This window comes from Heptranchias perlo, chromosome 2, assembly GCF_035084215.1.
Source record: "Heptranchias perlo isolate sHepPer1 chromosome 2, sHepPer1.hap1, whole genome shotgun sequence".
NCBI lineage: Eukaryota > Metazoa > Chordata > Chondrichthyes > Hexanchiformes > Hexanchidae > Heptranchias > Heptranchias perlo.
Genome location: NC_090326.1, coordinates 19,812,671 through 19,835,653, shown reverse-complemented (window position 1 = coordinate 19,835,653; position 22,983 = coordinate 19,812,671). Strand labels below are relative to the sequence as shown.

The 22,983-nt window shown below is 43.2% G+C and overlaps 1 protein-coding gene across 1 annotated transcript in view; it reads left to right on the top strand.

Annotated features, from left to right (window-relative positions):
* Positions 1 to 22,983, top strand: part of LOC137331880 (collagen alpha-6(VI) chain-like) — a 114,463-nt gene that overhangs the window by 11,088 nt on the left and 80,392 nt on the right. Inside the window, exons 6-10 of the mRNA XM_067995749.1 lie at positions 1,308 to 1,916; positions 6,689 to 7,240; positions 8,911 to 9,471; positions 11,784 to 12,359; positions 14,355 to 14,915. Of these exons, the coding sequence (XP_067851850.1) occupies positions 1,308 to 1,916; positions 6,689 to 7,240; positions 8,911 to 9,471; positions 11,784 to 12,359; positions 14,355 to 14,915 (2,859 nt within the window). The remainder of the gene's footprint in view (positions 1 to 1,307; positions 1,917 to 6,688; positions 7,241 to 8,910; positions 9,472 to 11,783; positions 12,360 to 14,354; positions 14,916 to 22,983) is intronic.

Here is a 22,983-nt window from a genome sequence, read left to right as displayed (position 1 = left end):
GCAGGGAGCAAAGGTAATGGTCGATGGGTGTTTTTGTGACTGAAAGGATGTTTCCAGTGGGGTTCCACAGGGCTCAGTACTAGGTCCCTTGCTTGTTGTGGTATATATCAATGATTTACACTTAAATCTTAAATGTAGGCGGCATGATTAAACAGATGATACAAAAATTGGCCATTTGGTGGATAGTGAGGAAGAAAGCTGTAGACTGCAGGAAGATATCAATGTAATGGTCAGGTGGGCAGAAAAGTGGCAAATGGAATTCTATCTGGAGAAGTGTGAGGCAATGCATTTGGGAAGGACAAACAAGGCAAGGGAATACACAATAAATGGTAGGTTACTGAGAAGTGTAGAGGAACAGAGTGACCTTGGAGTGCATGTCCACAGATCCCTGAAGGTAGCAGGACAGGTAGATAAGGTGGTTAAGAAGGCTTACGGGATACTTTCCTTTATTAGCCAAGGCATAGAATATAAGAGCAGGGAGGTTATGCTGGAACTGTATAAAACACTAGTTAGGCCACAGCTAGAGTACTGCGCACAGTTCTGGTCTCCACATTACAGGAAAGATGTGATTGCACTAGAGAGGGTACAGAGGAGATTTACAAGGATGTTGCCAGGACTGAAGAATCTTAGCTATGAGGAAAGATTGGATAGGCTGAGGTTGTTATCTTTGGAACAAAAGAGGCGGGGGGGAGATTTAATTGAGGTGTATAAAATTATGAGGGGCCTAGACAGAGTGGCTCGGAGGGACCTATTTCCCTTAGCAGAGAGGTCAATAACGAGGGGTCATAGATTTAAAGTAATTAGTAGAAGGATTAGTGGGGAATTGAGGAGAATTTTTTTCACCTAGTGGGGGTGGTGGGGGTCTGCAACTGACTGCCTGAAAGTTTAGTGGAGGCAGAAACCCTCATTGCATTTAAAAAGTACTTGGATATGCACTTGAAGTGCCATAACCTACAAGGCTAGAAAAACCAAGAGCTGGAAAGTGGGATTAGGCTGGATAACTCTTTTTCCACCGGCACAGACACGATGGGCTGAATGGCCTCGTTCTGTGCCGTAAATTTCTATGATTCTGTAAACCTAAGCAAATTCAAGTAATATGGCAAGAATTGCAAATGAGGAATCGATCTGTATTGCGTTAACTATTCTCCCAATTTATTTTGGTAGGGTTGTACTTGAGTCATTCAGATAAGACTCTTTCTATGACATATTGATATGCCGTTTTGTTTACTGTAATTACGTACTTAATAGGTCATACTTTTTTTATTAAAAATTGAAGAAATATATATATTTTTGTCTGTTTTCCACAGAATGCACCTATCCATGGTTGGCTGACATTGTTTTCCTAGTGAGTGAATCTAGCAGGATTGGAAATAGCGACTTCCAAAACATTCGCAATTTTCTGGTTAAGGTTATTGCAGCAATGGATGTAGGTGCTGAAAGAATACAGATTGGGTTGGCCCGGTATAGCAATGTCACAAAAGCAGATTTTTTCCTCAATACTTTTTCAAACAAGACTGACATAATCAAGTACCTGAAAGAAATTATTTACAGTGGAGGAGTTACAAATACTGGGGCTGCTATAGATTTTATAAGACACAATTACTTTATAGAAAGAGCTGGTAGTCGAATTGAGCAAGGAATTCCTCAAATTGCAATTGTGATCACTGCAGAAGATTCAAAGGATGATGTAGCTGCACCGGCCGCTGAGCTCCAACGTGCTGGCGTTAATGTGTATGCATTAGGTATCAAAAATGTCAGTTATGCAGAACTTGAAAATATTGCGTCATCTCCTCCAGAGCATTTTGCTATGACGATAAGGAACTTGGAAGACATTGAAAGATACATCCTGAAGAAAATTTGCATTGCCATATATAGTCAATTTTCTGAAACTCAGTCACAAGATTACATTACACGAGGTGAGTTCAAGTTTCGATTTAGTACACTTACTGATTTTTTTTTTGTTCATTTTGAAGATTGAGTATTAAACTTCTCAAACACCCTCTTCCTTTATTGGTGCATTTGGCAACAACAGGGCTGAAATTCTGCTCCCAGCACAATTTAGGTTTTTGTGCTGCATTGTTGGCACAAACTGATCTGTGGAGCAGTGCACTGACTAATTGTCCACCAGAAAAAAAAGTCTTCATGCACGAGAATTTAAACCTATTAAGGATAGTTTCAAAACTGCAAATGAAAAAATAACTAGTTTGCGAAGAATAATGATACATGTATGTAAGGCATTATATAATAGGATACGGGAGCATAGAGGTTATGTTACTGGACTAGTAATCGAGAGTCATGAGTTCAAATCCCACCACAGTAGCTGGGGAATTTAAATTCAATTAAATAAAATCTGAAATTTAAAAAAAACTAGTATCAGTAATGGTAGCCATAAAACTACCGGATTGTCGTAAAAACCCATCAGGTTCACTAATATCCTTTTAGGGAAGGAAACTTGCCGTCCTTACCCATTCTGGCCTATATGTGACTCCAGACCCACAGCAATGTAGTTCATTCTTAATGGCCCTCTGAAATGACCTAGCAAGCCACTCAGTTGTACAATCTCGCTACAAAAAGTCATAATAAGAATAAAACCGGAGGTTCCACTAGGCACTGGACACAACAAAGGCAAACCAAGCCCAGTTGACCCTGCAAAGTCCTCCTCACTAACATCTGGTGACTTTTGCCAAAATTGGGAGAGCTGTTCCACAGCCTGAAGTAGCCTCACAGAATTATACCTTTCAGCCAACGTCCCAGGCGCTTCCATCACCATCCCTGGGTATGTCCTGTCCCACCGGCAGGACAGACCCACCAGAGATGGCGGTACGGTTAAACACAGTCAGGAGGGAGTGGCCCTGGGAGTCCTCAAAATTGACTCTGGACTCCATGAAATCTCATGGCATCAGGTCAAACATGAGCAAGGAAACCCCCTGCTGATTACCACCTACCGCCCTCCCTCAGCTGATGAATCAGTCTTCCTCCATGTTGAGCACCACTTGGAGGAAGCTCTGAGGGTAGCAAGGGCACTTCAATGTCCATCACCAAGAGTGGCTCGGTAGCACCATTACTGACCGACTCCTGAAGGACATAGCTGCCAGACTGGCCTGCGGCGAACCAACACGAGGGAAAAACCTACTTGACCTCGTCCTCACCAATCTACCTGTCGCAGATGCATCTGTCCATGACAGTATTGGTAGGAGTGATCACCGCATAGTCCTCGTGGAGACAGAGTCTCGTCTTCGCACTGAGGACACCATCCAACGTGTTGTGTGGCACTATCACCGTGCTAAATGGGATAGATTCAGAACAGATCTAGCAACTCAAAACTGGGCATCCATGAGGCGCTGTGGGCCATCAGCAGCAACAGAATTATATTCCAGCACAATCTGTAACCTCATGGCCAGGCATATTCCTTACTCTACTATTACTAACAAGCCAGGGGATCAACCCTGGTTCAATGAGTGCAGAAGAGCATGCCAGGAGCAGCACCAGGCATACCTAAAAATGAGGTGCCAACCTGGTGAAGCTACAACTCAGGACTACATGCATGCTAAACAGTGGAAGCAACATGCTATAGACAGAGCTAAGCGATTCCACAACAAACGGATCAGATCAAAGCTCTGCAGTCCTGCCACATCCAGTCGTGAATGGTGGTGGACAGTTAAACAACTAACGGGAGGAGGAGGCTCTGTAAACATCCCCATCCTCAATGATGGCAGAGTCCAGCACGTGAGTGCAAAAGACAAGGCTGAAGTGTTTGCAACCATCTTCAGCCAGAAGTGCCGAGTGGATGATCCATCTCGGCCTCCTCCCGATATCCCCACCATCACAGAAGCCAGTCTTCAGCCAATTCGATTCACTCCACATGACATCAAGAAACGGCTGAATGCACTGGATACAACAAAGGCTATGGGCCCCGACAGCATCCCGACTGTAGTGCTGAAGATTTGTGCTCCAGAACTAGCCGCGCCTCTAGCCAAACTGTTCCAGTACAGCTACAACACTGGCATCTCCCTGACAATGTGGAAAATTGCCCAGGTATGTCTTGTCCACAAAAAGCAGAACAAATTCAATCTGGCCAATTACTGCCCCATCAGTCTACCCTCAATCATCAGCAAAGTGATGGAAGGTGTCATCGACAGTGCTATCAAGTGGCACTTACTCACCAATAACCTGCTCACTGATGCTCCTTTTGGACCACTCGGCTCCAGACCTCATTACAGCCTTGGTCCAAACATGGACAAAAGAGCTGAATTCCAGAGGTGAGGTGAGAGTGACTGCCCTTGACATCAAGGCAGCATTTGACTGAGTGTGGCACCAAGGAGCCCTAGTAAAATTGAAGTCAATGGAAATCAAGGGGAAAACTCCCTAGTGACTGGAGTCATACCTAGCACAAAGGAAGATGGTAGTGGTTGTTGGAGGCCAATCATCTCAGCCCCAGGACATTGCTGCAGGAGTTCCTCAGGGCAGTGTCCTAGGCCCAACCATCTTCAGCTGCTTCATCAATGACCTGTGCAATGAGCGGTGCTCCTGCCACTGGACAAAACATCTACCCTCTGCATATGTATTATCTATAGGGTGCACTGCAACAACTCACCAAGGTTACTTCAACAACCCCCCACATCCCCTACCACTGAGAAGGACAAGATCAGCAATTTCATGAGAAAACCATCACCTCCAAATTCTCCTTGAAGTTACTTGGACATAAATCACTGTTTCTTCATTGTCATTGGGTCAATATCTTGGAATTCTCTTTAGTAGCATTGTGGGATTACCATCACCGCAAGGACTGCAGTTGTTCAGTAGGAAGGCCCACGAGGCCCCAGGACAACTAAGACTGCACAATAAATGCAGCCTTTCAAACGTCACTGACACTCCAACAACAATTTATTAAAAAGTCAGAAGTAGGATCCATGGCTGATAATGTGAAGTGTTGGGGCAATTTTAGAGAAGAGTGCATATTGGGCAGGCAGTAGGCAGAGCATACACTATATGCACTTGAAGGAGGCAGCATTGGCATTGACATTTTTGCGATTGGGCCTAATTTAAATGAATTGCCAGCATGAAACGTGCTCTCTATAGACAGCTTGCTGTTCTGGAGGGCAGGAAATCCGGCAGGCAGAATACATTTGAAGGGCCAGCAGCTCTGCCATAAGGAGGAGGGGTGGAAGCATCAGGACTGAAATGAAGCACCAGTTTAAAGCAGAAGGCAAATTTTTGCAGCACCCACAGCAGCAAGGACTTTAAATGCGGAAACCTTTTACACTCAAAGCCCACAACCTACGTAATCGGACACCGATTAGTATATATTCATGAGCGTCCCGCCTCTTTTCAGTGAGAGCTCTGGCTGCCGGAATCAAGATTTGCCTGAAAATTAAAACAGACGGGAACTCGGCCGTATGTTGGTGCTTCTATTTCCATTACTGTTTTGGTCCTGCTACCACCCCATTTTTAAGTGTCAACGGGGTGGTAGGGACATGAAAATTGTCCCATATTGTCTCCCTCCCCTTTCTTCTGCTCATGCTACATCTCTCTTTTGACATTTCTGTATTTTGGATTGTACCTTTCTATTTTCGTTAAAAATGACATATTGCTCATGCAAAAACATGATAAATAATTGGTGCACTTTCAACAGTTTTCAGGTTTCAGCTACTTTGGAAATTTTGCTGATCTTTCTGGCAATAATGCACCAGTTATGGTGATGGCCTTCACTAGTGAGCATTTTGTTGATTGTGGCTAGAAGTACGCTTTATAATTTTGCAGATTATTTTACAAGTATGTGCCAAGCCATTCGGGTTTCCATTGAGTGTTGCTTGTAGCATTTGCTAACAATGGTGAATACACTTCAAAAGTAATCCATTGGCTGTGAAGCGCTTTGCGATGTCCTGATGACATGAAAGGCGCTATATAAGTGCAAATTTGTTCTTTCTTTCTATTTGTAATTTGTGAAGATCAAGTATTTTATTTCAGATAGTTATAGCAGCAATGTTAGATTAATTCAGCTGAATGAATGTTTTATTTTTCTACTGGTCAAAATGTTTTGTTGTCATGGTGATTGATTTGATAGAAAATGGACGGACTATTTTCTTGAAAATAGTGAGAAATCCACCAAAATACCCTTCTGGTGTAAGGTGAAAGATCATCTCCTGATATATCACAGAACTAATTAAAATTTTGAGCTCCATGACTCTTTGGCAATTTAAATGTTACGTAAGTATAATAATGCAATCTGACATAAATATAAGTACAGTTTAATAATATTGGTTTATGATTGTCTTATGAAATTTCTCTTTCTGTTATTTTAATGGAGGTATTAATACCATTATCTTAAATAGAGATGAAGTTAATATGATTGTGATAAGCATTTGCACAATAACATCACTCACAATAATTTCTACCCTTAAATGTAATTGGATGATATTATTATGATTATTCAATAACCCTTGCAGTTGAATAATTTGTTCAAATCAGAGGCATTGACAGTTGTCTCTACCCTTAATAAAATGGTATAAATTTTTATTTTTTAGAAATCCAATTGCATGGGTTTTACAGAAAGAAGATAATAAATTTGTTTACATTTACCGGTGCTGAAAATTAGAACCATTGGTACAGATGTTCGTGAGTATTAAACAATGCATTGTGTGTAGTGTTTTCTCAGTAACTGAAGGTACATATCATTCTTCCTTCTTAGGTTGCATAGAAGCTGAAGATGTTGATGTATTTTTCTTGGTTGAAGGATCAGATGCTATAAAACCAGCAGACTTCAATGATGCAAAAAATTTTATAAGAGCAATGGTAAACTTATTAAATGTTGGCCCAAACAAAGTTCGAATTGGTGTTGTTCAGTACGCCTCTACTCCACAAACAGAAATTAGCATTGACCAATATACCAGTAAAAGTAGCTTGGATATTGCAATCAAAAATATTTGTGTGATGGGAGGAGATGCCAAGACTGGACATGCATTAAATTATATGAAAAATGTCTTCAATCAAGCAGTTCATGGTCGTGAAACAAAGGCGCAGCAAGTCCTTGTCACCATTGGAGTTGGAAATTCACTAGACAATGCAAAAGATCCTGCAGCAGACTTAAGACATAATGGAATAGACATTTATGCTATTGGTCGTAATTATTCTGAGCTTTTGCTGATTGGGGGATCAAGGAAAAGAGTTTTTCAGATAAGTAATTTTGGTACCTTGAAACATTTTAACAAACAAGCTGCACAGGATTTGTGTTCGGACAAAGGTAAGATCTTTCACAATTTTTAAAAATGATCAAAGATTTAGAAATTGAAATCATACTAAATATCAGTCAAGACATCAGAGATTCTTTCTTATTGGATCCTAGTAGATTATTGTGTGTTTTAACCTGTAAGACACAATTATGGCTTTTCTTTGAGGACCTATGGGGAGTCAAGGGATATGGAGATAGGGTGGGAAAGTGAAGTCGAGGCCAAAGATCAGCCATGATCTTACTGAATGGCGGAGCAGGCTCAAGGGGGCGTATGGCCTACTCCAGCTCCTATTTCATATGTCCTTATGTAGCTTTGACTGTGATCCTTGTGATTCCTCAGTGCTGGTAGTGCCACTGGAAGGCATCATATCCAGAAGACAACATTAAGTTGGACAGTGAAGGTGGTCTGTTCTCATTTCAGAGAACGCTTTCACCCAATACTTTGCACGTGTCCTAACTATGGGCCTTCTACATCAAAAGCAAAATATTGTGGATGCTGGAAATCTGAGCTAAAAACAGAAAATGCTGGAAATACTCAACAAGTCAGGCAGCATCTGTGGAGAAAGAAACTGAGTTAACATCAGATCTGACGAAAGGTCATCGACCTGAAATGTTAACTCTGTTTCTTTCTCCACAGATGCTGCCTGACTTGCTGAGTATTTCCAGCATTTTCTGTTTTTACTATTATTATGGTCTTCTATAGTTGCCACCAGTGCGCACTGGAGTTTTGAGATTTCCTGATGGAACTTGTGGAACTATTTATGGTTCTGCTAGATTTTCTTCCTGAGAATGAGCACCATGCTGCATAAATAAGCTGCCTAAACTTGCCCACTAGTGTAAATCGAGTTTGAATAACAGTTGAGAATGAGTTTTGCATGCAAAGCTTCTGAAATATAGTCCGGTGCACTAATCCATGGGCATCTCCTATTACCATATTTGTAATAACAACAACAACAACTTGTATTTATGTAACACCTTTAAAGCAGTAAAACGTCCCAAGGTGTTTCACAGGAGCGATTATCAAACAAAATTTGACACCGAGCCACATAAGGAGATATTAGGAGAGGTGACCAAAAGCTTGGTCAAAGAGGTAGGTTTTAAGGAGTGTCTTAAAGCAGGGGAGAGAGGTAAAAAGGTGGAGCGGTTTAGGGAGGAAATTCCAGAGCTTAGAGCCTAGGCAGCTGAAGGCACGGCTGCCAATGGTGGAGCGAAGAAAATCGGGGATGCACAAGAGGCAAGAATTGGAGGAGTGCAGAGATCTTGGAGGATTGTAGGGCTGAAGGAGGTTACAGAGAGAAGAAGGGACGAGGCCATGAAGGGATTTGAAAATAAGGTTAAGAATTTTAAAATCGAAGCGTTCCCAGACCGGGAGCCAATGTAGGTCAGTGAGCACTGGGGTGATGGGAGAACAGGACTTGGTGCGAGGTAGGATACGGGCAGCAGTGTTTTGGTTGAGCTCAAGTTTATGGAGGGTGGAAGCTGGGAGACTGGCCAGGACAGCATTGGAATAGTCAAGTCTAGAGGTAACAAAGGCATAAGGTTCCAGCAGCAAATGAGCTGAGGCAGGAGTAGAGATGTGCGATGTTGCGATGTTAATATCCTTTGCAAAGGCATAATTGGCTTAGTGAACTACTAGAAAATCTGATGATGAATTAACTTTCTAACTTTTATTTTTTTTTTAGTTTGCAATAACCTGGATATGACTGACATAATTTTCCTAATTGATGGATCAACAAGCATAAACGAATCTAACTTCAACAAAATTAAACAATTTGTGGCAGACTTGGTTGATAAAATTGATATTGATGGAGTTCAAGTAGGTGCAGTACAATTCAGCACAAAACCACATTTGGAATTTCAGCTTGATAAATTCACTGAAAAAACTGAGCTCATGAAAGGAATTAAAAGCATAACACGGAAGACTGGGGACACGTACACAGGCCTTGCATTGAATTTTACAGCCGACTACTTCGACCAACCAAAAGGTGGTCGGCCTGGTGTACTGAAGTACCTTATATTGATTACAGATGGAGATGCACATGATTCAGTTAATGAACCTGCTAAAGTCATAAGAGACAGAGGAATTACTGTTTTAGCCATTGGTATAGGTATTCCACCCAATTCGACTACAGACATTCTGATGAATATTGGAGGATCCCAGGATAACATTTATAATGTCAATAACTTCGATAATCTCGAGAAAATACTATCAAAAATTGTGTTTAAAATCTGTAAACCAACTGGTGAGTAAAGCATTTGAAATGACCAAATAATTGATTAAATATGCTTTGGATCTATTCACACTATTGAATTTTAAGAACAGAGCTTAAAATTGTGCTTAAAAGCAACAGAAACATGTAACTATTGGGAATATTGCCAAACAAAGTAATTATTTCCAATAAGAAAGCATTTTTGGAACAGTTATTACATTGTTAATATGTTACTCAAGTGTAAAAGACCCATCAACTCTGAAAGCTGGCAGCCCGAGTGAATAATGATGAATGAAGAACTGATAGTAACAAACCACAGATGGTAGGATATTTAATTAGTTCAATATGTCATTCTTTTTTAAATTTAAATCCATTCTTGGATTAGACCATTGAAGGATAATTATTGTTTTGAATGTTATTGCAGCAATTTACTTGCTATACTGAGAAACCCTTTCAGTTTTATGTGCTTTGTTATCATTTTTAGGTATGCCTGGTGCTGCTCCTGGCATGCTCTTCTAAACTCCTCATTGAACCAGGGTTGATCCCCTGGCTTGTTGGTAATGGTAAACTGAGGAATATGCCGGGCCATGAGGTTACAGATTGTGCTGGAATACAATTCTGCTGCTGCTGATGGCCCACAGCACCTTATGGCTGCCCAGTTTTGAGCTGCTGGATCTGTTCTAAATCTATCCCATTTAGCACGGTGATAGTGCCACACAACACGTTGGATGGTGTCCTCAGTGCGAAGACAGGACTTCGTCTCAACGAGGACTGTGCGGTGGTCACTCCTACCAATACTGTCATGGACAGATGCATCTGCGACAGGTAGATTGGTGAGGACGAGGTCAAGTAGGTTTTTCCCTCGTGTTGGTTCTCTCACCACCTGCCGCAGGCCCAGTCTGGCAGCTATGTCCTTCAGGACTCGGCCAGCTCGGTCAGTCGTGGTGCTACCGAGCCATTCTTGGTGATGGAGGTTGAAGTCCCCCACCCAGAGTACATTCTGTGCCCTTGCTACCCTCAGAGCTTCCTCCAAGTGGTGCTCAACATGGAGGAGGACTGATTCATCAGCTGAGGGAGGACGGTAGGTGGTAATCAGCAGGAGGTTTCCTTGCCCATGTTTGACCTGATGCCATGAGATTTCATGGGGTCCAGAGTCAATGTTGAGGACTCCCAGGGCCACTCCCTCCTTACTGTATATCACTGTACTGCCACCTCTGGTCGGTCTGTCCTGCAGGTTGGACAGGACATACCCAGGGATGGTGATGGAAGAGTCTGGGACGTTGGCTGAAAGGTATGATTCGGTGAGAAAGGCTATGTCTGGCTGTTGCTTGACTAGTCTGTGGGACAGCTCTCCCAATTTTGGCAAAAGTCCCCAGATGTTCGTGAGGAGGACTTTGCAGGGTCGACTGGGCTTGGTTTGCCTTTGTCGTGTCTGGTGTTTTGTGGTCCGATGCCGGGTGGTCCGTCTGGTTTTATTCTTAATTTTTATTCTTCATTCTTAGAATTGCATTGCTGCCACCAGAAAATCAGATTAAGCTCACCATGAGGATATGGACCTCTGCAGTATGTGACAAAAAAGTCACTAAGCTGTAATTTTTACCATCTCTTAAGTTAGTTTATAATCCTTGGAGATCTAATATGGTTAACAAGCAGTTAGTTATTACTATACCTACTGTAGCTGTGTTACACCCCTAAAAATAAAAATTAGCAGTTTTTTCTTGAAAATCAGTTATTAGTATTGATTTAAGCTAGGTTTTATCACTTTTAAGCTGAATACTAAATTATTTCTTATTTAAAAACTATCTAGTCTGCTAATTATGTTTTGCTATTGGAGTAGCATGTAGTATTCCTTTTTCAAAACTCATTGAGGAAAATTGCTGTGAAATTATTGAACAGATAGAGCCATCTTAATAGAAAGGCAAGAGTATTCTATCTGCATAATCCTAGCTGTTATAAGGGGATGTATCTGCTCAATCTTTCTTAGTCACTGCTTCTTGCGTTTTATCCTTTGAAACTGCTGACCAGAGGCAGACATTTTGTGTCAATCCCTTGATTTCATGGCTGGTCACATTTCACCATTCCAATTCATGATGTAGAACTTTAGAAGGAGTTTAATACAAAATATCTGCCCCCTGGGTTGCCTCAAACAGTGGTTCTAATGCAGAGAGCATAATAACAAGGAATGACTGAGAAACTTCTTTATTTTTAGCATTTAGGATTGAAATGGTTCAACAGTAAGTGTATAGGCTTTTAGTGACGAATAGCACAAGGGAGACAGAAAGACTAAAAAGACCAGTTGACTTTTTAAAAGTTGTCTAACATTTATGTTGCATTTTTTTTTTCAGATTGTAAGAGGATGGAAGTTGCAGATATTATTTTTGTAATAGATGGCTCAAGCAGCATAACAGCTCCTCTGTTTGACAGCATGAAAGACTTTATGATAAATCTAGTCAACCAATCTGAAGTTGAAACAGATAGGGTTCAATTTGGAGCGGTACTGTATGATGACAATCCACAAACCAAATTCCAGCTTGATGAATTCACAAGCAAAACTAAGATTCGAGATGCAATTATTGGAATGGAACTGAAAGGTGGAGATACATACACAGCAAGGGCCCTTAATCATGCTAAAAAGCTTTTGGATTCAGAAAGAGGTGGTCGAAAACTACGTGGAGTGCCACAGTTCCTTATAGTCATCACCGGCGGGGGAGCCAGAGATAAAAGCAACCTACCAGCTGAAGCTGAAGCAATTAGAGATAATGATATTGATATCTTGGCTATTGGTGTAAATGGTGCCAAGGAGGATGAACTTTTAAAGATTGGAGGGTGGAACGACAAATGGTTTTATGTTCAAAGCTTTGATGGCTTGAAAAGTTTACCTAAAAATATTTCTAAAACGTTATGCAATAAAATTAAACCAGGTAAGTGTGGACCTGTAAAAACAATTTCTATAGACTGTTGGTGAGTGAGAGATTTGATTGACAATAAGTGAATATTCTTCCTGGGCATTACTGTGTTACCTCATTGTAAAAGATAACTGGTTGTGTATACATCAGTGGAAAGATATACAACACATCCAAGTTCAGAGGGATGGAAATAAAAAAAAATTAAAAAGTTGCTTCCCCACTGAGAAGAAAGCAAGCATAAACAACAACTTTTGGGCCTCGTCATGTCAGAGATGAGATAGGTCACCTGACAAACTTATAGAGGGGAATTTTAACTCCCCTGCCCAGCAGAAACCAGGTTGGGTGGGGGGGAAAATAAAAATGGAATGGGTGAATTACCCGCTCAGACCCCAATCTGATGTGATTTTAAAATGCCTGATTTTTCAGGCAAATGATACTTCCGCCAGACTAAGGCGGAAGCATCATTTGGGGTCCAATTATATCAATAGGACCCCAATACCATTTTAATCAGGAAGTCGCTGGGGTGCCCACAGCGGATGCCCCGACAGCAATAACTTGGTCAGAACACTGAAGAGGTCCTGTAAGATAAGTTTAAAACTTTCCATTGTGGGGCCAGGAGAAGCACATCTTGTGATTTTCTTTTCAATTCAAATTATCCCCATGGGGCAGTAGCTTTGATTGTTTTAGAATGAAATACCTTCAGATTCTCCGCCAATCGTTGCAATGGATTATTTTGCCTCTTTGCCTTAGAAATCTCCAGAATTACCAGATTTCAAATAATTCAGCCATAAAATTTGCAGAAGAAGCATTTGAGACAAAAGTCATGAATTCTTTAAAAATTATCCTGATTTATTTCTTGGCAATTTTCTCTTCCTCCCCAAGAGCTACTTTACTCAAGTGGCTATTATTCATGTATGCCTTGACAGTGAGTGTCAGTAGGCTATTGCAGTGCAGAGGTATCACAGTTGAACCTGATCTTCACTGGATGTCCACACATTTCAGCAAGACTCAGTGGATCCAATTGGAACAGGAACTCTGGCTGATTTTCTTCTTCCTAACTCAATGGCACTGAGACTAGTTATAGTACCCTTACCACCTCTTGGCTGAGATCAGCTACCTCAGCAAAGACTGGGGATTGAACCGATGTCCTTCATGCTCTGTATGGCTCAGCTACTCACGGGGTAAACTTGCTAAACCATCAGAGGAATTTTCCTTAATGTTTTTTAAGTTTTAAATGTTAAATCTAGATTTTATCTAATCGTCAAATTTTGAAAAGCTCAAATATAAAAATTGTTTTGATTCAGTGGTCACAATCATCTTTATTGTCTCCAAATCGGAGTTTTGCATTTTTGTCTTTTAAGCTGCATTTTATATATAAACGATGATATCCTCCTTTAGTGAAACTTTGAACATGGCTTGTAAATAATGAATATTAATTTCCATCTTTATTTCAAGAAAGTGAAACATAAGAGGACAGTGTAAAAAGTGTTTTTGTAGCTGAAGTAAATAGGACTCGAGCAACAACATTATGGGCAAAATTTCCTGAGACATCGGGCATACAGTCGGTGGCTTATTGGAAAATCCTGGTTGCAATGCCTGCGATCTTTCATCCTTTTGATATCAATGGACAGCAAATTGTGGGCATTGTCCCTACGGCTTTCGGATAGGCTGTTTGCTGTCTGTGAGACCCTGCTGATGGTTCAGGGCCTCAGAAAGATTTCCCCTAAATGTAGAACATGTAGAGAAACGTTCTGAGACCCCAAGCTTCATTGGGTCTTGCATGCGACCAGTAGCTTATCAAAAGATCACAGTTGCACTGCCTGCGATCTTTCAACCATTGTTTAATGGGAAACCATGGGCACTTATGATTTTCTAATCAGTTGCCCACTGCACTTTTTGTCAGTGACTCGAGTCTCAGAAAATTTCACCCATACTGATTACAAAATGAAAATCACCAAATTGCTTTATTTTCCAGCATGCTAATCATTTTGTTATTTTGCTTTTTGATAGCATGTAGAAAAGCAGATATTGTTTTCCTAATCGATGGATCAGAAAGTATAACAGATGTACAATTTGATGCTATAAAGGAGTTCTTGAAAGAAGTGGTGAATTTGTTTGCTGTCAGTCGAGAAGAAGTCCAGATTGGAATAGCCCAGTTCAGTAAGGAGCAACAAACAGAAATTTATCTGAATGAATCCGATTCCCAAACTACATTACTTGGAAAAATTGAGAAGATCAATCAGCTTAAGGAAGGAACCTATATTGGAGCGGCACTAACATTTGTCAAGGAATTATTTGAACCGTCAGCAGGAAGTCGAAAGCTGGACGCTGTGCCTCAATATCTCTTTTTGATTACAGATGGTGACTCGCGTGACCCTGTAGGGGGTCCAGCTAAAGATCTGAAGCAGGAGAGCATCAAAATTATCGCATTTAATGTAGGAAAGTTAAATGCTCATCAACTGAGAATTATTACTGGAGATGATGAGAATATAGTTAAAGTCCCCGACTTCAATTTAATTAAAGTTAAACGAAGAGTTGCCCGTGATGTCTGTAGTGATTCTTCTGCAGGAGGTAAGTGTAGTTCTCTGAGTAATAACACCTTTCTAACTCATTGGGGAGGCGTGATGGCAGCGCGGGGGGTGCGATTGGGCGCGTGGGTAACCCGCCCAATAAAATCTGTCTGTTTCCCACGTGATCGCGAGTCAATTGGAGCCACTTAACGTGGCTTCTGGGTTTGCCGTCCAAAAGCTGCGCAGTGGGAGGACTGCGCACCCGCATCACAGGCTGTCAGTTGGAGAAGCTCTATTTAAAGGGGCAGTCCTCCAATGGCTGCTCCTGGAGCAAACACCCACACACCACAATGGAGCAGCACAGGGCAAGGCTGCTCCTAGATTTAACGTTGCCTCACTCCAGGTGTTACTGGATGGGGTGAGGAGGAGGAGGGATGACTTCTACCCGGCAGACGGGAGGAAGTGGCCTGGTTCTGCCGCGATGAAGGCCTGGCTCGAGGTGGCAGAAGAGGTCACCAGCAGCAGCAACATCTCCCACACCTGGATCCAGTGCAGGAAGCGCTTCAGTGACCCAACTAGGTCAGCCAAAGTGAGTACACTTACTCATTCTCCTACATTCCGTCTTCCACATCACCACCCCCACCCCCCAACTCATTCTGCACTGCCAACACTACTCTAACACATCACTCCCCACACCCACTTAAGGCTTATCCTCATCTACCTGCACTTCCTCAGCACTTCCTCACCTCCCCGTCACTCACCCCACCACTACCACTCAACCCAATCCTCATACAATGTCATGGCTCTGTCTCATACTCACCCTCTGATGCATCTCTTTCATGGTCAGCCGCACCCAAGCCAATGCATTCATCGGTTGGCCACATCACCATCACTCACTCACGCGTCTGTACTTTGTCCACTTATAGGAGAAGAGAGCACAGAATGCACGGGAGAGGCCGAGGACCGGAAGGGGGCCGCAACAGAGCGTCGTCCTCACTGATGCGGAGCAGGAAGCGCTGGAGCTGAGCCGTACCCTCGAGTGCCTGTCCGTCGGGGACACCGAGACTGGCAGCCAACAAACGTCTGGTGACAGTACTTTAACATTCAGCACGCACAATATGAATTGATGTTAACATGCCACGCCATCTTCAGCAGCTCAGTATGCTCATCGCAACATGACACATCTGTGATCATGCTTAATATTGCCTTCTGTTCTCTTACAGCGCTTTCAGCGACCGCTGTGACGGCAGAGGACGATTCCTCAGAGGACCTGCCGGCCTCTGAGGGTGCACCGTCACATCTGAGCGAGCCATCCACCAGCACAGATACACACACCTCGGTGGGTCCTAGTCCTCAGTTAGTTGGGGTCACACATGGTGAGTTACCACACACATGTGAGCACGAGCAGACACTGGTGGCATGGGTAGCTGTGGAGAGTCCGCGTCGGTGAGAGCACTCCTGTCTAGGCTCTGCTCAGCTGGACACAGATGCTGAACCCTGGGGGCCATCCTTTAAAAGGAGAATGATTGAGGGGCAGCAGCACATTTGCGAGGTGCTGGAACAGGTAGCACGCGCACTCTCCACAATAGCGCAGAGGATGGAGGAGTCCAACTCCTGCATGAGTGGAATGGTGGCACAGGAACGGGAGGGAATCTCTGAGCTATTGTCACAGGGACGTCAGGGCATATCTGACATACTGTCGCGGGTAAGTGTGGGAATGTCTGCGATGGAGAGAAGGCTAGCCTCCATGGAGCTTCAAGCACGGCTCACAAATGAATCCATTCAGGCCCTGACAATGGCCATTCGGTCTCAGGGTGAACAACATTCTGCCACCTTAAACAGGCAGGCAGATACACTAGCACTGGCTTCACACATGTCCTCCAAACTGTTGTTCAGCAGAGTGGTAGGAGTGGTGTGGGCCTGGCACATGGGAGGGATGATGGCGAAAGGGGACATGGAAGTGGGGACGCCACTCAAAGCGCCCCCACGTCTCACCCGTTGCCCCCCTCTCAACCAGTATCTGCAATAATGCCTCCTCTCCAGGTGGAGTGAAGGTGGAGCAGTCTTTGGAGGGGCCCTCAAGGGCACCAAAACCCAGAGGGCATAGGCCCAAAGCATCTAATCGTTCAGGGCATGAACAAGAGCAACCTGCTACTACCTCTGCTGCAGCCACAGGGGATGCACCACGCAGAAGTAGTCAGAAGCGAAAGGCGAAGGTTTTGTGAGCACAAAGGGGATGCACAAGGGTGTTTGACGGTTGGTTATGTTTTTTATTTATATTAGCTTTTTGCTAAACTCAGATTAAATATTATTAATGTCACCATTACTGCCATGTCTTGGCCCTTTCATGAGGTTCACCATGAACGTCGACATTTGATGCCACCCATTGGGTCACTCTACAGTGGACATATGTGTAGTTGCAGGCCTGTTTTGTGCAGGGAGTGGTGGGGGGGGGGGGGGGGTTGCTGGTGTGGGCGCTGCTCTATCCAGGTGGTGTGAGGACTGGATTCTTCATACTGTCTGATGTTAGGAGAGCCGTTCACATATCAGTGACTCCCTGGCCTCACGAGCAGCCAGGTGAGCCACTAATCTGCCCGCTGATCTGCTCCGGCTCCTCCTCCTCAATGTGGGTTGCAGATGCGGATGGGGCCTCCTCAAGCGGCATCCCTCATGACTATAATGCACCCCACTCTATCTGGGGCGTATTGAAGCGCTCCCCCAGAACGATCAAGGCACCTGAAGCGCATCTTGAGCAGCCCTATAGCATGCTCAATTGTAGACCTGGTAGCGATGTGGTTGTCGTTTTATCGACGCTGTTGGTCGATGATGGGGTTCCTCAGAGGTGTCATGAGCCACGTGTGCAGGGGATATCCCTTATCGCTGAGGAGCCAGACCTTATGGATGTTCGGTGCGTGGAATAGGGGCGGGATGTTGGATTCCCAGAGGATGAAGGAATCGTGGCAGCTGCCAGGGTATCTGGCGCACACGTGAAGGAATCTCTTGCAGCGGTCACAAATGAGCTGAGTGTTGATGGAGTGATAGCCCTTCCTGTTGATGAACAGTCCTGGCTCGTGTGGAGGTCCTCGTATTGCTACATTGGTGCAATTGATTGCACCCTGCACCTGTGGGAAGCCAGCCACAGGGTGGAATCCCACTGCCCTCTCCGTCTGGATGAGGTCATCCATGGGGAAGTTGACATATTATGAGGCCCTGCAAAACAAGCCGTCGGTGACCTGCCTTATGCACTTGTGTGCAGACGACTTAGAGTCCCCGGTGGCACCCTGGAGTGATCCGGAGGTGAAGAAGTTGAGGGCAGTGGTGACTTTGACAGTGACATGTAAGGAGATGCTGCTCGGGCCAGTCGGGAGCAGCTCGGCATGAAGGAGGTTGCAGATGTCTGTGACTACCTGGCGACTGACTGAGCCTCGTATGTATTGCTCCTCAGAGAGGTCCAGGAAGCTAAGCCTCGGTCTGTAGACCCTGTGGCAAGGGTAGTGCCTCCTGTGATGTCGCTCTCTCTGTTGTTGCCCTCTGTGCTCTTGTGCAGCTAACTGTGACGCAGCACTGCGTTGTGGAGCTCCACGTGGCGGAGGTGGACGCCGTGCCTGGCGAGGCTGGTGATGTTGCTCGTCCTCGGATGCAGTGGTGAATGCTGCCATGGCACCCCCCCATCGTGACGGTGTGAGTTTGAGGGGGTCCGCAAAGTAGTTAAATATGTGGAAACTGCAGAGATTTGGGTGGAAAGTGAGAATTTTGAGCGAAAACACAAAGGTCTTACAGCCAAAACTTTGTCTGAAGTGACAGTATGCCCTGCTGCAATAAATGACATTTTCTCCCCACTTGTCAAATAAGCATTTGCATCTCCCACTGGCTGCTAACTGAAACACGTCTGTTGCAACAGGGAGTGGGGGTTTCCCACAGCACGGGAAACAAGCTGAGGATGCTTCAAAATCGCAACCCTGCCAAAATGTCAAGTCAATCAAGTAGTTCAAGTACCTCAACTATGTGACAAATTATACAAATTATCATCCCGCCAGCTTTAATTTCCGGTGGGACTTTTGCATTCGGGAGGCGCGCGCGCACTCAGACACGTCATTGGGTAACCCGGAAGTCAGCAGGTTGGAGCCAGGCTCTGAACCCACTCGGCATTTCAGCAATTTTAGGAGCCCCCATCGCACCCGCTCCATCACCGAAAATCGGCCCCATTGTGTTCATTAGTTGCCATTACATGCACTGTAATATAATCAGTGACCTACTACCATCTGATTAGGTCCTTCAACGCCTGGAGAAATGGACCGTTCACCATGCATGCTTTGTCCATTTCTCCTTTTAAGTTGCAATCGGGGTCATACAACAAGCGTAGGACTTTGATTAGCAAATCTAAGCTGCCGTCCACCTGTTTAGGGCAGGAGTTTAAAGGCCTACCTGATAGTTGTTTCAGGCAGGAAAATAGGTGCACAAGGTCACAACCAGACTTTCAACTACCGGTCACCTGTTTTTTAGGTGAGAAATGGGCAGCCAGTAGTTGAAAGTCTCCTCCAATGGATTTATCTTGTGACAGAAAGCCCTAATGGAAAGCCATAGGCGTCACTGAATTACAAAGCACTAGTCCAAACAAGAGTTGAGCTACCAATACTTTATTATTGTCTTGTAGCACACAGGCAGACATCCATTATTATCAATGTCATTTAGAGGTTAGTGATTTTTTAATATATTTAATGAGTAATGTTGGTGCCAGCTGATTTATGTATTGTCACAGGCATGGTGAATATTTTCAAACAGCTTAGAATGCCCTAGGATATGATTTTTTTGTGGTGTAGAGCATTATATATAATATTGGAATTGCATTATAATTCACTATCCTGTATATATTATAGTAGCCTATTTCTAAAAGTCTACATTTGTCTGTAAACTGTTTATGTACGAAATGAAAAGCAAAAACGCAGATTCTGACTGCCTTCGTTTTATGTGATTTGCAGACTGCATCATAGACATTGCTGTGGGATTTGATCTCCCTGGATGGTTTGGATCACAGAACATATTTACTGGTCAGCAAAAATTACAACTAAAGCTAGAGGAAATTGTGCAGAGAATCACATCTGCGAGTGATATCAGTTGTGTCTCTGGTTCCCAGCCAATGAGCAGAGTGGCATTTTACATACAAAGTGAAACTGGCCAGGTTATCTTTGAAACAAAATTTGAAAAATATAGTCCAGAAATAATTAATAACCTCATGGCAATCCGAACAGCAGCCAAAATTGATTTTAATGTTGAGTATTTGGAGTCACTTTGGAACAAATTTGAGGAAACAACTTCAAAGGCAAAGGTAAGGATTTTTCTACAATAAATCTTTCAGTTAAACCTCCCCTGAAACTTTGCAGGATTTTATGTAACATGATGTGCTAAAACTTTGATAAAGGCACAGACATGTGAACTACATGTACCTGCATTTAGGTTTTCTACTTCTATTTGAGGCTGGACATAAGCTGAAAAAAAATTGAAAATGAGAGGGTGAGTGGGAGCGTGTAACATCAGGTTGGTCATAAGTAACCAGTTGAGAGGGACAAAGAAAGGATGGGGACAATAACCAGCAATTAAGAGTGGAAAATAAATAAATGTGGAGAAAGTACGATAATATGATTCAACTATGATCAGCTGCACTTTCCTAGTTCTGACACACCAAGGCTGAACTTAACTATCGGTGGAGAGGAGACAGATGGCTGCACCTCACCAGTTCTGGGAGGGTGGTGAATCAGTAGGCTTCCATGCTGAGCCGGCTAGCAGATGGAGCCTGGGGGGGAGGGAAGAGGCCACGCCTGCTTCTCTCGGTCCCAGCAAAAAAAATGCAATAATTTCTGGGCTGGTTCAGATACTCACTGTCCTGTACAAAAGGGTGGAGCGTGCACAGTGCAGCTCTGGCCTTTAGTACCTCGAAATTGCAATCAGGTCCGATATGTGTTACAGGAACCCAATTTGCATAATTTAATGAGGCTTCCACGTGATTCAGCCAGGCTCCTGGGTTACCCTTGTAAAGGCCCTGAGCAAAGTTGTAGTGGGTGGCCTTGGAACAGGAACAGGTGTGCAGCGCTCCGATTTCAGGGCGGCTACTGCCCTGTTCTCTTCCGGCGGACCAAGTTAAATTGGCCCCACCATTTTTCCATCCAGCAAGTGAGACCAATTCGATTCTGCCTTCTGTTACACATTTGGAAATTATCACACGATACCAGCCCTTCATAGCAGCATAGTCATTAAATCAGATTCCTGTTCACTAAATGTGTTACTTGAAAAGTAAACAATTTACAATCAATATATTTCAACATAATCTCTTTGCAGGTGATACTTATATTTACAGATGGCTTAGATGACACCAAAGAGAGGTTTATAAAAACAGCCAAAAGGCTCAGCGAAAAAGGTAAAGACTTTATTTATTTATTCAAGTTTTATTGGAGAACTTCAATTTCCACTCGGAACGGGTGCAAAGTCGATGGAGGTGCTGAGCCGCCTGCCCATTAGTGCTGCTGTAAAGCCCAAGCCATGTCGAGTCCCGGTCCTTATTAATATGCTATTGGCACGCTGTGAGCACCAAGCGGGCACACTGTTATAGCTTGCTCATTGTGGGAGGGCGAGAAATCGGCCAGCTCCCACGCTGATCCGGGGGAGAGACAATCATGGGGTGGGGGGGAGGTGGAAGGAGCAATCCTGCTACTCCTAGACTCAGTAAAAAGAATTAAAAGTTTCCGGGCCCATTTTTTTGTGTGACCCCCAGTGGTTCCTTTAAGGGCCACTGGTTAGACCACTCAATTCCTGGTACAAATGGATGGAGTGTGTGCGGTGCATGTCCTGCCCATTTGTTTCAATCCAGGTCCTACAATCAGCATTGGACTCTGGTTTGCATATTTAGGCAGCCTCCTGTCTATTTCAGGCAGGTGAGTTGCTCGCCCATTTACAGACCCAGCTTAAAAATTGTATCAGGCAGGCCTTGGGCGTCAATGGGGTGGCCGAGGAGCATCCTACGATTTTCAGTTTCTGGCCATCCGTTTCTCTGATGATACACAGGCAGCTGGCAGTTGAAAATCACCCCCTCTAGGTCTATTAAAATATATATTTAAAACCTGGATAAGTATACCAACATGGTGTGGTTTTAGAGTTGTACAGATTCGGAAGTTCAACTCATATCTGTGCTGACTTACTTCATCAGGTGGCAGTTAGGGTGCTGCAAATGACCTCAGCATTCTTAAGCTAGGGAGGTGAAAAATCAGTCAGAATTCTTTGCCTTATTGTCATCCAGTGACACCTGATGTGATGGATGTTGACTGAGGACAGGATTAAACTAGTCTAGGATGCCTCCCATATTAAAATCTACTGCCAACACCTACTATGAAGGCTGCTGGTACAAGTGAAACTGTGCACCAGAACAGGAGAGGAAAATTTTAAAAAACACAAATATTCTAGCAACATTATAGACTAATTCTCTTGGCAACATATTGTAAAGGTTGCAGAATTATTTTATAATGTTGCTAGAATAGTTTTTTTTTCATTTTCTGAATGAAAGTTTGAAGTCACTTTCAAAAAGTTAAAAAGGAATGGCTAAATTTTGGTGACTTCCATTTGAAATACAAGGGCACATTAACATAGACTATTGCATTTGAGCACCATGTAACTGCTCGGACTAGAGAACATTAAGCCATATCTCAACAGAATGAGAAGCATACATATTTTCACTGTATAATAAAATCAAATCACTATTTCACTAAAATAAAATCTAGACCCAGATGTTTAAATAAAACGGACAAAAATAACAAAGGAAAAGCAAGAATATTTAAAATATTTAAGGAAATGTGGGTGGGTAAAATTGGAAAAATATCTAAATGTAAAAGTGAAGATAAAATAAGATGTGAAAAGTGAAAATTGGAAAAAAACTGCAGTGGACAGTAAATGAGTTACAAACATAACTAAATAATTTTAAACAGGCAAAGTATTAAGGGGCAATTGAGGTATTTTATGGACTATAGAGTGAAATAGTGAGGAAAGAAAACCAGATATTGAAATTTAAATGACTTGCTGTAATTAAATTTTTTTGCACAAACCATTCTGGCAATAGGAAAGGTGATGAATGTATTAGAATTGAT